This window comes from Erpetoichthys calabaricus, chromosome 12, assembly GCF_900747795.2.
Source record: "Erpetoichthys calabaricus chromosome 12, fErpCal1.3, whole genome shotgun sequence".
NCBI lineage: Eukaryota > Metazoa > Chordata > Cladistia > Polypteriformes > Polypteridae > Erpetoichthys > Erpetoichthys calabaricus.
The window spans coordinates 561813-577706 of NC_041405.2; the positions used below are offsets into that span (position 1 = coordinate 561813).

Below are 15894 nucleotides of genomic sequence, written 5' to 3' on the forward strand. Positions count from 1 at the left end.
AGCAGTGAGGTGACAGAGAAGTGAAGTGACAGAGCAATGAGGTGACAGGGCAGTGAAGTGAGAGAGAAGTCAGGTGACAGACAAGTGAAGTGACAGTGTAGTGATGTGACAGTGTAGTGAAGTGACAGGGCAATGAAGAGACAGAGCAGTGAAGTGACAGAGCAGTGAAGTGACAGAGCAATGAGGTGACAGGACAGTGCAGTGACAGGGCAGTGAGGTGACAGAGCAGTGAAGTGACAGAGCAGTGAGGTGACCATGAAATGAATGATCAGCAGGAGAGTCAGAGGGTCTGAGGGAGGAACAATCAGCAGAATAGGGAGTTACAGTCAGGTGACATGTGAGGTCAGCGGCCATAGTGACCATTAAAGGAACGTCACAGTGAGGTCAGGCCATCGAGGTCACAGTCCAGTCTGATCTTTAGGAGGAAGCTGTGGAGACTCGATGAGCCAAACGAGCGCCGACCCTCCATTGAGTGACTGCTGACAGGGTCAGGCCTATTCAGGGTGTAATGGAGGACCAACGCAGGGCAGAATGCCAGCCGGTCGGTGGGCACAACAGCAGACAAACTCACTCTGACCCAATTTATAGTCACTGATTGACCGAATGTGCAGGTCTGTGGAATGTGAGGGGGGATTAAAGCACCAGGGGGATAAAAAAGCAGGCGGACACGGGGAGGACTGGGAAACTCAACACAGGAATTTGAACCTGGGACTGTGGAGCTGTGAGGCAGCTGTGCCAATGACTGTGCCAACGACTGTGCCACTGTTGGGACAAACAGAACACTGAGGTTTATATTCTGTTGACTGATGGACACCAGGGTCAGGTGGTCTTTACCTCGAATGTCCCTCTCGGTCTTTCAGTGTCTTTGTTTCAGATTTAAGTTGTGATATCAGACACTGAAGAAGTGGCCTCACTGGAGTGTAGGTGGCACAGCAGTTAGTGCTGCAGCCTCACAGCTGACTGGCTCTGCTCTTTGATGTTCTCCTCACGTCTGCCTGTTTTTCTGTGATCAGATCAGAGACTTTGGCCGACAGCAGGAGTCTCCCATTTGAGGACTGGAGTCCCATTCAGGGCTGACTCTGCCATTCACTGGGATCGTCTCTGGCCCTTGAGACCCTAAACTCCACTAAATGATATTGAAAGTGGCTGGCTGGCTGTTTGGAGTCCTACACTGACACGTCTGAGATCTTTGACAGTTTGGAGACGTCCCTGCCTCACATGACATCAGACTGGCATTGACGTGGACCCTCACAGAAACTTGTTAGGCTAAATTGACACAAATATGAGAAAGTTTGTCACCACACAGAGAACCTCAGACACCTGGTGGAGGTGACAAGTAGTGTGGTGAACAGAAGGACTTCAGGACCCTCAGATTTGGACTTGATGTTATGTTAGAGAAATGAAGTGAAATGAGGTCTGTGAGCTTGTTGGGCTGAGAGGGTGAAAGGCCCGTTGTCATCAAAGTCATTGTAGTGACAACATGAGCTAAGGATCTGACCAGAGAAAGGCCAGCCATGAAGGTTATGATTCTGAAATACGACTCAAGTCATAAAGAGATGAACTGGGGTGATGAAGGAGGATGTCAGGTTATATAGCGCCCCCCAGTGTGTGGAGTGCAAGTCCAGGGCTGTGTAACACACTAGTGAGGCCTCACCTGGAGGACTTTGTACAGGTTTGGTGTTCATATTAAAAAAGACAAAGCCGAGCTAGAAGACGTCCAGAGGAGGGCGACTGTGAAGACTACGGAGAGCAAGTGACGAAGATGAAGACGATGGACTGAAGAACTGGAATGTGTGAAAGGAGTCAGTGCAGTGGATTTGGGCTTTTACTGTAAAATGAGTTGTTCATCAACACACAGAATGGACGTTTCTTACAGAAATCTTGGAGTGTTTTATTCACAGAGGACCCCTTGAAATAAACGAGCAAGTAGTGTGGCAGAACGTTAGGGACCTCCACGTCTTAACTGGCTGATATTCCACAAACGTTAAATAAACAGAAGATGATAAATGAGAAGACTTGCTGTATCCGCTGAGATGTTTGGTTGTTGAGGCTCAGGCTGTGATTTCTGTTATCCTCTTCATTCACACCAAGCACTGAGTCGATGACTGAAGACACCAAACTGAAATCCAAGTCATGTGTCATTAGCGCCGTCAGCGAGGGCACAGAGAGAGAAACGCGGGTCAGAAAGAGGCAGAGATCGAGCCCACCGAGTCGTCTAAATACAAGAAACCAGGAGACAAAAGGACAAAGTCAAACAGCAGGAGATCAGAAATAAAATAAATCACAAGAAAGAAGGCAGAGGAGAGTTGTGGGGTCCTAAAGTCACATATCATGGCATCTCTTTAAATGGCCTTTCAGCTCATTGCCAGTTCAGACGTCATCAGCGCTGCGTCTCCTGCTGAATGCTGGGATGTCCCCGTGGATACGGGAGACGTGAATAAAACAAAGTAACGGCTCTCATCGGGGTCTAAAATGGGGTCAAGGTAAAAAAAACAAAAAATTAATAAATAATAAATAAATAAACAGCTTTAAAATGAGGCATTAATATAGAAAGTGATGGAACATTCAGAATCCTGAATCTAGAAGACCCCCAAACCAAGTAAAGGTCGTGGTTAGGGTTAGGGTTATGACAAAGGTCATGAAGAATAAACCAAAGTATCAGCCATGACGCGCTAATCCCCTTCACAGTACGTTTGATTTCACAAAAGTCGTTTACTGCACTGAGGAGTCGCCTCACTTGGGCTCTCATTACACTCCAGCTGCACTTTATCATCTCGTCTTTAGAAGTTTCATCCTGGTACCCCCAAGTCCTCCGTTACCCTAACACATGAGCCGAGATGGCCTGACGTGTGTGTGTGTGTGTGTGTGCGCTGCACTGGACTGGACATCTCCCTGGTGTTTGTCCCGCTCTCTCATGTTTAAGGTCAGAGGTCCTTTTGTCTTTGGACTTTCTCCTCTTCTCTTCTCTTAAATTAAAACTTTAGTCTTCCTGTCTGATCCTCCATTCATCTTCAGTGTTCTCATACAAAGACCCTCTGAGGAGATGATGAACGATCACATTGGTGACAGCAGAGATGAGTCATACCAGGCTAGTTGATGATCATCAGCTGTGTTGGCCATGGGAACCTGCAGAAGGTTTAAACAAAATCAGATTGATGGTTTCATTGGAGTTGTTCAGAGTCAGACTTGAAGGGCCTACGACTTTCTGACAAACGAGAGAATCAGCAGAGTGAGGACATCTTAGACCCCTCACCGTGTCCTGAGGTTCATTCGGCTGAAGGGTCTCTTTACTGATGAGAAGTCTTTTGGTTCCTCAGTTTCTGTATTGACCTGTGTTAGACTCGAGTGTCACGTGGACAACTGTATAGTCACGTTTCACGTCAGCATTAGACCTGAGGATTACTTGGGCTGTAAAAGTGCTAACAGCGTCAGTCCTGAGTGTCACTCGGTCAGTGGTGTAGGTGCGTCTTAAGTAAGTGTTAGGACCAAGAGTGACCTTGGTAATGGTGTCAGTGCGTCTTCATAACAACATAATGGCATCTGGTGAGAAACGTTGTTCAACAGCCCAGGTGCTGCACACTCTTAATGGTGATAGGGGGCCGTGATGTGGAGGACCCTCTCATCAGCAGTGATGACAAAGTGAATGTGTCTTTGGGTAGTGACATTGAAACAGACAATGAAACTGAAATCGATTGTGATGAATCTGAAAGTGACTGACCAGTCCTGTCTGTTTACAGGTATTGATGGGCGCCCCCTGCTGTCCGACATTGAAATGCTCAGCTTTACTAAGGTGGGTGAGCCCTGCACCCTGAGCTGCACCATCTCCAGGTTTTTCCCCAAAGCTCTCACAGTGACGTGGCTGAGGGTCCGAGCAGAGGGTGGACATCAGCCTGTAACTGCAGGGTCAGCTGAGTGGAAAGCCACAGTGACCAGCAGCCACCCAGAGAGGAGGAATAACACGTATGAGGTGACCTCTGAGGTGCAGTTCACTCCTAACAGTCTCAGTGAAGTGGAGGAGATGACGTACATCTGTAGGGTGGGACACGGGACCCTCATGGGGAGCACCAAAGAGAAGAAGTCTGGCAAATTGGAGTTAGCAGGTGAGACTGGTTTACTCAGTGGCTGGTCCCAGTTAGACTGGCCGACTGTGGTAGAACTTCTTGTTTCAAGTTTTCTTTCTATTTCTGAATTGTTTTTACATTTTTCATTTTATTATCTTTAAATATCAGAAATGCCAAAGTGTCTTCTGCTGCCCTAACTGAGACTGTGATGTCAAATTCAATCCTTTATTTCGTAGTCTGAAGCAAAGCCTCAGTGTTGGCCGCCATCTCTGCCACTTCTCACAATCTCGTCTTCTGCTCTTCCAGCTGATAGCAGGCGTCCCAGACTCTCTGATGTGCAGATTCACTTCACTGAGTTTCGTCAGCTCTGCACCCTGACCTGCGCCGTCTCGGACTTTTACCCCAAAGACATCAACGTGACCTGGATGAGGAGACACAAGGGAACACAGAAGACTGTGAAGGCAGAGACACAGGAGTGGGGGGCCGCAGTGAGTCAGTGTGGGCCTGTATTGAGGGGTAACAAATACTCACTGGTGTCTCAGGCCACATTCACCCCTCAGACCCTGAGTGACCTGGAGGACATGGAGTTCATCTGCAGAGTGGACCACGAGGCTGTGATGGGGAAACACATTGAGAAGATCTGCTCAGAGATTCCTGGTATGATCAGTCATGTGACTCCTCACCTCCAGCCAGTGACCTCACTTAGTCACATGACCTGCCCTTTCACCTTCTGTGTTTGTCTCCTCAGGTCTGCACAATCGACCTGTCATGTCAGACATTCAGGTGACTGAGTTTAAAGGACTTGGCCAGCCCTGCACCCTGAGCTGCTCCATCCAGGACTTCTACCCTAAAGACATCACAGTGACCTGGCACTGCCACACGGCAGGAAAGAGGGGACCAGACATCAGGACTTTACTGTGTGACCCTCAGAGAGGAGAACGGAGCTACCAGCTGGAGTCTAAGGCCATCTTCACCCCCAGAACTCTGAGTGACCTGGAGGATGTGAAGTACATCTGTGTGGTGAAACACAAGACTCTGAGAGGGGACACCATGGAGAGGAGCAGTGAGAAGCTGAACATACCTGGTGAGTCTGTCTGTCTGTCTGTCTGTCAGCACTACGTGTCGTGTGGAGCTGCAGTTTAAGGTCCAGTCCTCCCAGTATGGGCTCTGCACTCAAGGCACTCTTCACACTTGACTTTGTTGGATTTCACTACTGTGACATTCTGTCATGACGTCTCTACAACATGCTGTGTGTTTCAGTGTTCAAATCAGACCACCAGTTAGTAGCTTTACTTTCTCTAATCTGCACCATTCATCTTATGGTTATGAGCTCAGGTTTGTTTCCAGGTTTATAAAGTCAGGGGTAGAACTTGACAAGCAGAGGCCACGTCCAGCCATGGAGCAGCTCCTTCATTGCCAGTAATCTCTGAGCCTGATGCTGCACTTCACCAGCCTGTGAGGGCATTTTAAAAAAAGTCAAAGTGGTCAGAAGAGAAACCAGTGAGGGCAGACCAGGACCATGACACCCACTGCTGGTGTTGTGTGTGAATCTCCCAGTGGTCAGCGTGTTAAAGGCGTGTGGCCGTCCATTGTGTGCTAAAGGTGTGTGTTCAGCGTGTGCCCCCCAGCTCTCGGTCTGCTCTGTTCTTATTTTTTCCTCTTTTATTTGCTCTTTACACTCATCAGATATTTTTCTCGTCTATCAGCTGAGCAGATGCACTTAATGGTGTCAGAGTTCATCTCTTTAAAGTATTCATCACCGCCTCTTACAGCTGATGTGCTGCTCCACTGCAGGAGTAAATGAAGAGTGAAATGTTTAATGATTAGACTTGGAGCCACTAGGGGGCGCTGCAGCAGGAGGCCAGGCCAGGAGTGACCTTTACTGTGATTGGACAGCAGGGTCAGTGAAGTGTGGTCATAATGTCAACAGGCCGGGCACTGCCACTCACTTTATAAATGAAGCTCAAGCTGATTTATTGTCAGATGACATTATTTACTGTGGTGGGCTGGCGCCCTGCCTGGGGTTTGTTTCCTGCCTTGTACCCTGTGCTGGCTGGGACTGGCACCAGCGGACCCCCGTGACCCTGTGTTAGGATACAGTGGGTTGGATAATGACTGGCTGACTGACTGAAATTATTTAAGACTTGTTGACTGTGTCCACCATGTTGTTATTTTATGTAGCGCCTTTCCTGAGTGAGCTCTCTGCGCAGGGTCCTTACACGTGTCGGTCATTTGTGTCCTATAGTGTGACCAATGACAGGTGAGGTGACTAACTCGGCCTCGCCCAGGGTGACAGAGCAGTTTTACTGTCAGTGTCATTCCCTTCAGTTGACGTCTTTTCTGTTATTTCTGTATTCGGAGACAAGTCGTTACAAACCATCCTGAAGAAAACATGAAGTTTGGCTTCTCAGTTACATCCAATAGGAGACAGAAATGAAATAAAAGAAATCAAATCGAGGTCTTTATTTGTGCCTTAATCAGCTTTCTTTTTGGGGGGGCTACTGTCCCCAAGGCCTCTTTCAGAGTCTCGTTATAATTAGATGTCTGTGTGATGCCCAGGTTGCCCGCTGCTGGCATCACCTAATTGAACTCATTGATGGGTTTAGACTGATGTGGAGCAGGTGAATGAGGACACACAGCAACAAGAGGTTGGTGCAAACAGGACATTGTGCAGTTTAACTCAAACAATAAAGTGCAGCTCAGTTCATCTTCAATAAATAAATAAATAAATAAATAAATAAATAAATAAATAAATAATCCAATTAAAATGAGGGCTCATTTCAACCAGGAATGCAATGGCGGCTGACAGTGAGTGAGAAAGGGCAGCTGTCCTGCACTGTAAAAAGAGACAAGATGGCTGACCTTCTTCACTCACTGCCAGCCCCGTGTCAGTCCTGGCCAATCTGACCAATAAAGTGGTCAGCAGTAAAGAGAAGCTTCACATTATTACTTATTGAACTGAGATTTCACTTAGGACTGTCTTCTTGATATTCTGTATATAAGTTGATAAATATTTTGTATGTCTTTATTTGTAACTTAGACATTAGTGTTATATCACTGATAAGAACAGCAATGGTTTGATGGTTAAGATTTTAGGACAGTCTTTGTAATTTTATGATAGGGTTGGGGTAACTGCCTCAGACCAGTTTGGCCAGTGATTCTCTGCAGGACTCTCTCAGCCAACCACCCAGCTGGCCAGCTTCACCTTAACAAATGGTATTGGGGGGACAGGTGTGACACCCACTGTGTCACAGCAGCATTATATTGGTCTAAAGCTGCCTGAAGCCATTAAGTGCCAGGACATCTGATTGGCTGTAGGGTTTGGACAGAGAGTCTAGACTTGTGTTTGCTTTACTCCTCCATCTCTCTTACAATATCACCATAAAGAAGCATCTCTCTGTCACACCACTGCCATGAGGAGCACCACTCGGCAGCCATATTGAGACGGGCATGTGGCTCACTGCCTGGAACAGCTTCACTCCAATGGGCCTTCATCCCAACTACGACTGGCCTGACTCAGGGCTAGCAGGCCCAAAGGGGACCAAAGCCTTCAAGAAAACTTAAGGGTCCTAAAAATAAATCATAAACTCCACAAGTAGGAGGGTCACCATAAACCTTGTCATGAGAACAAAGAAAGACATCAAACTGATTTTATAAAAAGAAAGATTTATTAACAAAACAACAGAAAACTGAAAAGCGAGTCTTCACAGAGCCAAAGACCCAACAAGTCCCCCTAAATAAGTCCAGTAAGTCCAGTAGATCATCGAGAAACAGACAACACAAGAGGGACAATCAGCAGGACATCCAACAGAAATCACAGAACAGAAGGCTTAGCTGCTCAGTCCTGCTTGTGGCTCGACTATGAAGACAGAAGGGGACACAGCAGCCGTGACATCAGGGTGGTCTCACCTCTTGGGGGTCTTCTCAAAGAGCACAAGGAACACAAGCAAACTTAAACAGAGAGAGAAAAATTAATCAATAATAAAACAAAATCAATAATAATGACACACAGAAGTCCTGCAGAAATGACTGCTGTGCCACATGTTATGTCCCCTTGGCTCCTGCAGTGGTGGTCTTTGTCACTGTGGTCACCTGCTCTTGCCTTTTGTTTGTTGTTTTAGGTCTGTTGCGTCCCCCCACTTTGTCAGACATGCAGATTCTCAGGTGGGACGGTCTCGGCAAATCCTGCATGCTGAGCTGCTCCATCCAGGACTTCTACCCCAAAGAGATTGAGGTGACCTGGCTGAGGAGGGACACGATGAAGGACAGTGAGGTCACTGCGGGGACTAAAGAGTGGCAGGCCGAGGTCAGGACATCAGAACTAAGACAGGAAGACCTGAGCTACAGAGTGGACAGTGAGGTCACATTCATCCCCAAGACACTGCTTGACGTGGATGACGTGGAGTACGTCTGCAGGGTGACACACAAGAGCCAGCAGGTGACAATCGTGGAGAAGACTTCTGGGAAGCTGCTGTCCACAGGTTGGCACCTCGGTGGTTTCTCTCATTGCAGGTCCGCACTTTACACTGAAATGTGAGGAAAAGATTGACGTGAACGGCCAGGAAAGTAAAAACTTAAAGTGTGTAAGCCGTCAGACAGCCACCATGACACTCGAGGGGACACTCAAGGGGACAATAAAGGGGACAAGGGTCTTTCTAGTTTTTAGATATTTCTTTATTTTTAGTTTCTATTAAGTTTTTAATTGTATTTTTTAGTTTTTCTTTAGTTTTATATTTTTAGTGTTTTCTAATGTTAGTTTTTATGTTGTTGTTTTTCTTTGTATTTTCTTGTTTAGTTTTAGTTTTTCAGCAGTTAGTTTTTGTCACATTGTCGTTGTTTTGTCCTCCTCACCATAATACTGACGTGGCCGCTGTTGAGCGAGTCTGAATACGCAGAGTTGTCTTTAGAGTTGATAAAGTGAACATCAATCAGCCTGTGGACCTGTCACCCTGACGACTGGACACCCAAGGTGACACTTTGTGACAGACCTCCATAGTGTCCTGATGATGTGACACCGCAGGCTCATATCGCTGTATACATTCGCTCTTATTTTCTATTTATCTTATTATATTTCCTAATGCTCACTATACGTCGTCTCCTCCTCATTCCCAAACTTTCAAAGTGTTTTTATTTTTATTCCTCACTGATTTCTTACTTTGGTTATTTTTGAAATTCTGTTGAAGTCGCTGCTTATTAACATTCAGCCCTGTGTAGAGTGCGTTGGTCCCTGCGTCTTTATGTCACCTACTGCTCACAGTGACACCTCAGGCCATTCACTCCTTGCTGAGTCTTTTTGTACTTTGCTGTGTGTCTGTGATTGAGCCCCCCAAAGGCCTGGCATGCAGCCCACCTGAAGACGTCACTTACACCACAACACACATAGGAATAAACGTATTGTGACAGTGACAACACTTAATGACACACCAGTAACATCCAATGGTAAGGCAGGTCACCTCTGCCAGTCACACACTCAGCCCACATACACACGAGGAGAACACGCAGACTCTACAACCAGACTGGCAGTCACCTGGTGAGCTGATGGCACTGAGTGACAGGAACACAAGCTGTGCCCACCACACTGCCCACGTTAAACCATCAGCACTAAGTGACACGACTAACAGTAAATGTGTAACGTCAGCTCAGTCGATGACACTGATGTCACACGTCTACATGTCTGTGTTGATAGCCACAGCAATCAGGTGACACCGCGGTGAGATGATTTACTTGATGCCAGATGACAATGTGACAGGAAATGAGTGACACAATGACACCTGGGACACATCTGTTGATGTGGGGGCTCAGTTTAAGTGCTGACGATGGCGGAGCAGACAGCGAGAGTCACACAGACACACAACTCGACATTCACGTCTGAGCCAACGTGACAACAGCGAGGTCACAGAGACTCGGCGTCACGTTAAGAACAAAGACAAGTGGGGTGAACATCAGAATTACAGACACGAGTTTAACGTTTGTGTTTATTTCCTCTTGTCATTTAATTGTAGTGTTCAGACATTTTCTTCTATTTTTATTTAATTTTCATTAACTACGTAATTATTTATTTATTATTAACGACATTTCATTTTAGTTTTTATTAACAAGTAGAACGCTGTGACCAGAGAGACCCAAGACCTGCCCTCCTCAAGTGTCCCACCAGTCCTGAGGCAGACGTACGAGTCTGTCATGTGTGTCCCTGTCACGGAGGTCCACTGCTCCACATGACCCCCCCCCCTCTCTCTTCTGTTTTCCAGCTCTGCGGTGCCCCCCGACTGTGTCAGACATACAGGTGACTGAGTTTAAGGACTTTGGTGAGCCCTGCACCCTGAGCTGCTCCATCCTGAACTTCTACCCCAAGGACATCAAGGTGACTTGGCTACGGGTCAGTGGGGAAGGACAGAAAGAAATCCGAGCCCACCCAGTGACCCCAGTGAGAGGGGACAGGGGCTACAGAGTGGAGGCTGTGGCTGAATTCACCCCACGGACTCTGAGTGACCTGCTGGACTCGGACTGTGTGTGTGTTGTGCATCACGAGGCCTCAGATAAACCTGTGGAGAGATATCTTGTGAGGGGATTATTAAAAGGTAAGAGCAGAGGTCAGCCTGTGGGGGGCGCTGTGCACTCTCTGAGGACCCTGACTGTCTCTGCTTTCTCTTTCAGGTTTTGCTCGTGAGCCCACCGTCTCAGATGTGCAGGTCCACTTCACTGAATTTGGTCAGCGCTGTACCCTCACCTGCGTCATGTCAGACTTTTACCCCAAAGAGATCAAAGTCACCTGGATGAGGAGACACAAGGGAACCAAATGGACATATCAGCCACGTACAGGGGACTGGAAACCCACCATAAGTCAGTATGGGCCGTCAATAACAGATAACTGGTATTCAATGCTGTGTCAGGCTGAATTCACCCCTCGGACACATAGTGACGTGGAGGACATGGAGTTCATCTGCAGAGTGGAGCACATGATGAAGACGCCTGTTGAGAGGAGCTGCTCTGTCATTGCAGGTGAGAGACATGATGAGCCTCCTCATCCTCAGGCCCACTGACTGCTGAGCTTAATGTCCACCTTCACTGTTTGCCTCACAGGTCTGCACCGACACCCCCTAGTGTCAGATATACAGGAGACTTTACCCCCACCTGACATGTCCCCTGTCATGTCCTCTCTTCTTCATGGCTCCTTACCTTCTTCTGGCTCTGATTGTGTTTTTAATCCCCCCTCATTTGTTGACTGTGATGGTCATCACTAGTGACCCAAGTGACCTCATGCCCGTCTTGCCCATTATGCTGTTTTCTTCTCTCCAGTTGTCACTGAGCTTCTGATTCTCATGATGGACTTCATTAGAGAAATTCATATGGGAATCGCAGAGCTGATGTGAGGGGAACACGAAACATGAAAGGCGTCAGATTAGTAAAAAATAAAAATGAGCCGAGACCACCTGAGACCTCAAAGAGATCACCTGGCCGGTGTCACATGACGCCCTGCTTAGTGATGGCACTTTATTGAAGTTTGTTTGCCCAGCTATTTATTGTTATTTTCAGGACGTCACCTGAGGACACAAACAGCTGATTTGATGTCGAGGTCACTCAGTGGTGAGCGTCACGTTTGTGTCACTCGGTCACTCATCTTGTTCTCTTCTGTGCCTGGCTGGCACTTGGTGGTTGATGGGAAGGAAAGCACAACTGAACTACACATTACTGTCATATACAGGTCTGCTTTTAACAAAAGTCTGTATTTAAATGATCTTCTAAAAGTGACCGTGACATGTGGACTGACCCCTGGTGCCCCCCACGCCCCTGCATATCCTCCTTTGGTGTTTTCTCAGCCAAATGTCCAGCAGGTCTGTGAGTTTAGTAAGACATTTGGGGTCTCATGTTATCTCACTTCAGACCCTCAAGTCCAGCAGGTCAGTGACACACCTGCTACTGTTTGATCACAAAGATCCCCTGAGGTGCTGGGTGACTAAACTGGTAGGGACATTCGCACACAGACACACACACATGAGCAGACGCACAAGTCATCTGAGGAATGAAGAATGGCAGACAGACAGCAGACGTCACCATCTTTTGTTTTATTTGGTCTCTTAATTTTATTGTCAATCAGAGTCACACAATGCTGGACAAGTTAAACATTAGAGGACACGTGTGACACACAGGCCAGTGCAGCCATGTATGTCCAACCACACACTTCCAACACATGCATTAGCAGAGTGTAAGAGAAGTGCTAGGTGTGCCAGCTGAGTGAAGGGCAGCATAACACAAAGTCAGAGGGGCTCACGTCAGAGCAGATTATGAGGATTAGTTTGAGAAGAACTGGGTGGGCAACAGTGAGTGGTCAGGACTTGAACTCGGGACCCTGGGGCTGTGAGGCAGGTATGGTAGCCGCTGTGCTATCCTGACTAACAAATGTAACTTAGAGAATGGCAGAGAATGGCGAGCCGTGAAACATGACAGCTGTGAAGACAAACACACAAACACAGTAAAAGTGACACTGATGACCTCCGACAGTCACAAAGTCCAGCTGAGGATGACATCCGTCTGTAAGGAGGGGTCAGCCAGCAAAGTCAGCACAGACAGGCTGACGGATTGAGGGGACACTCTGAGTTTTAGTGACAGGTGAAGTGTGGCAGACACTGAGACCACTCGGCAGGCCTGGGGTCTGCGTACCCAAGGGTGTGGTTTGTAAATCTGAAGGAGGATGAGAATGAAGGACCTCTCCATGCTGTGTCTATATAGCGCCTTTCAGTCCCACTCCCCGGCTCCACGTCAGTCACCTTTTCTTTGTTTCTTTCTGTTTACTGAGTTATTCCTTTACAGAAAGCCCACAATTCCCAGGAGAGCCGCTCAGCATCCCCTTAGATGTTACCAATAACTAGAAATGATCACAACTACCGTCTACTCCACAGAGATCACATGAGAACGCCACCCGCCTGCTGAGGTCACGTCTTGTGTCTTTGTCTCTCTTCTTGTTTGTGCTCCACTCAGTCAGAAATGGCTTCACTGATTGTCACAAAGTTCTGCCTGAAGTTGCTGGTGGTCCTACTTGAAATGTGGGCTTTATGGAGTTTCAGGAATTTCATTCAGGAGGGGTGTTGTAATGGGGGTGGTGGGGGGATTGAACCTAAAAACTGTGCATCATCGTGAGATGAAATTTGACATTTTTAATAAAGATGATCCAACGTAAAGTTCAAACTGTACGGCTTTTCAAAAACGTATTTGTGAAGGTTACTTGTAACGTGAGGTGGGGTGGAAGAAGCAAACTTGAAGCTCTCGAACGCTTGCATGCAATGTAAAGCTGATATGTGAAGGCCTTTCAAAAGCTCCAATTAGGAATGGAGCTCTGATTGAGGGGGCAGGTGGGTGCGTTCTCATGCCACCCATGGCAGTGAGTTTAGCACATTGTTTAGGTTGGCACTGAGCTGCTGTGTCACTCCTGATGCTGCCCTTTGAAGATGCTGGTGAGCTTTGAGGTGGCAGTTCTGTCCGGTGGTCTGCATTTCTAACTTGTCTTCAACTCTCTTTCAGGTCAGACTACAGCCAGTCAGATGGACAATGGATCTGGAAATCAAACAGAAGAGGACAATCAGCCTATTGACTCAGGTACACTGGCAGCACACCACTCACTTGTGTCCAGCTAGCCCCTCCATTCCTGTGTACTCCCCTGTCCACTTTAATCTGACCCCATGTTCTCCTCCTCATGGGCACCAACCCTGTGATCCTCTTCATCAGCTCTCCTTGTCCTTTACAGTCCACACTAAGACTAACAGTCAGTGACAGACTGGCAGTGTGTGGACCCCATGAGCCCACCCTGCCGAGTTCACTCCATGACTTCACTCTTGGCTAATGGTGAACTCTGGACAAGTCTGGATGAGGCCTTGAGTTTGGTGGTGCCATAGTGACCTGTAGGTACTTCAGGTCGTTTTATTGTCCTTGGCAGATTCTCGTCACGGCCCCTTATTGTAAAATCATTTGAATCAACAAGGCAGAGCCTGGCACACCAGGTGACCCTAAGCCATGTGTCCCCTTCTAGACTGGCAGGGTGATGCTTGTTGGGCACACAGTGTGACACTCGACCTCATGGTGGGTTGATGTAGTCTGATGTATGCTCAGCTGGGATATCCAGGGTTATCATTGGCTAATTTCTTGTTGTCTACTTTACTGAGTTCAGGTCCCCTCTTGAGACAACACTGCGGTGACATCTGAGCAGATACAAACATTCTGTCACATTAACTTCAGTTTTAGGCATTAGAACTTCATTTGGTGTGAAGGTGAAGTGGAGAAAAAGGACAAACATGAAATAAGCACTTGTCACGTAACGGGTCACTTTAGAGTGACTTTGAGGTCTTTTAACTGTTGATGGTGGCCTGCAACTTGATCATCAGGCACAACCTTCAACTTCTGAAACATTTTAGTGACATCATGTGCAGCAGCAGGCAGGCGTCTCTGTCACATGTGATGAAGAACAGACCCCAGAAGTGTGACAACAAGACAAAAGTGTTAGACGTGACCTCTTCTAGTCACGCCTGATGTCACCTCCTCTGATCTCCCAGCCTCACAAGGTGTGACAGCCAATGAGTGCCACCGGTGACATTCAGAATGAAGCACCTAAGTGAGTTTGTAGTGCGGTTGTTAGAAAGTGTCACTCCATAATGAAGTGTCACACAGAACAGCGGGACACGTGACATGTCCTCCTGACCTGAGGTGTGAAGTGGCCTTGACATTCACTATCTGTGTGGCACTTGTCCCTTCATGTTTACGCACCCTGGTCTGCCAGCAGATTGTTTTATATCAGTGGACCTGTGAGAGACGCTCGGCCTTTCTCAGCTTGTCCTGTTTTTCCAGACGCCATACAACAAGAAGAACACGAAAAGTGGAAACGTCCAAGCTTGGCATTTGGGAACAAAAGTGAAAGAGAAACACAACCAAATAAAGGGAGAGCAGGTAAGTAAGAAACACATGTACGTATGAAAGCTCTCATCTAGCAAAGAAAGACAATAAAATGTAACAGCGTCTCTGATCACAATCCGTTACTCGATGTCACGACATTTCAGATTATTAATTCTGTGCATCACAATCACCAGGCCTGTTGTGTTCTTCTGCCATCTCATGCTGTGCGCCGCCATCTTCAGATTCACGTGCAGCACTTGGTGACTCAGGTGGTGACTCCTCAGGTCACTTGTGTCCTGTCAGTCTGAGGTGACAGCAGCTATGAGAGGACCTGAAGTCAGGAGATGTCACCAAGTCAGGAGTTTGAAGGCAAACGTCAGAAGTAAAAGGTTAGGAAAACTGAGCTGAGGACGAGTGTGAGAAACTGTAGTCAGGAAACGCTGAACAATAAAAAATAATAAAACAGAACTCGTCAGCAGAGCCAAACTGTAAACTGGAGGGCAACAAATAATCAGAAGCAGGAATTCAAAAACAGCAAAGAATGAAAACAAAGTTTATTACCGGAGAGTCCGACCTGCCCAGGAACTGCAGGGTGCTGACCTTTCTACCTTTGACCCGGTGATGTCACGTGCTGCACACTTCTGGTTGGCCGTACCTGACAACAGCATAGCAACCACCAACCAATAAAGCTGAGAATGGCAACGGCCATTAAATCAACAGGGCACCACAGCAGACGAGGAGACGTCTTATCAACGTCATTAAAAACACCAAAACGAACGAGACCACGAGACTCCATGAGCTCTAAAACCTAAAATGAAGTCTCAAGAATCTTCTGATGCCAACGAGAAATCATAAAAAAGTCAAAGATAAAGGTCTGATCATGACAGTCTCTACTTACTGGTGGGACCGATGACAGCACAGTGACATCGGCCTCCATATTTACTGTCAACAGGAG

At 47.2% G+C, this 15894-nt stretch overlaps 1 protein-coding gene across 1 annotated transcript in view; it reads left to right on the forward strand.

Annotated features, from left to right (window-relative positions):
• Window positions 1–15894, forward strand: part of LOC114642422 (uncharacterized) — a 217128-nt gene that overhangs the window by 56039 nt on the left and 145195 nt on the right. The window contains exons 11-14 of the mRNA XM_051934827.1: window positions 4845–5145; window positions 8183–8542; window positions 10310–10639; window positions 10716–10750. Of these exons, the coding sequence (XP_051790787.1) occupies window positions 4845–5145; window positions 8183–8542; window positions 10310–10639; window positions 10716–10750 (1026 nt within the window). The remainder of the gene's footprint in view (window positions 1–4844; window positions 5146–8182; window positions 8543–10309; window positions 10640–10715; window positions 10751–15894) is intronic.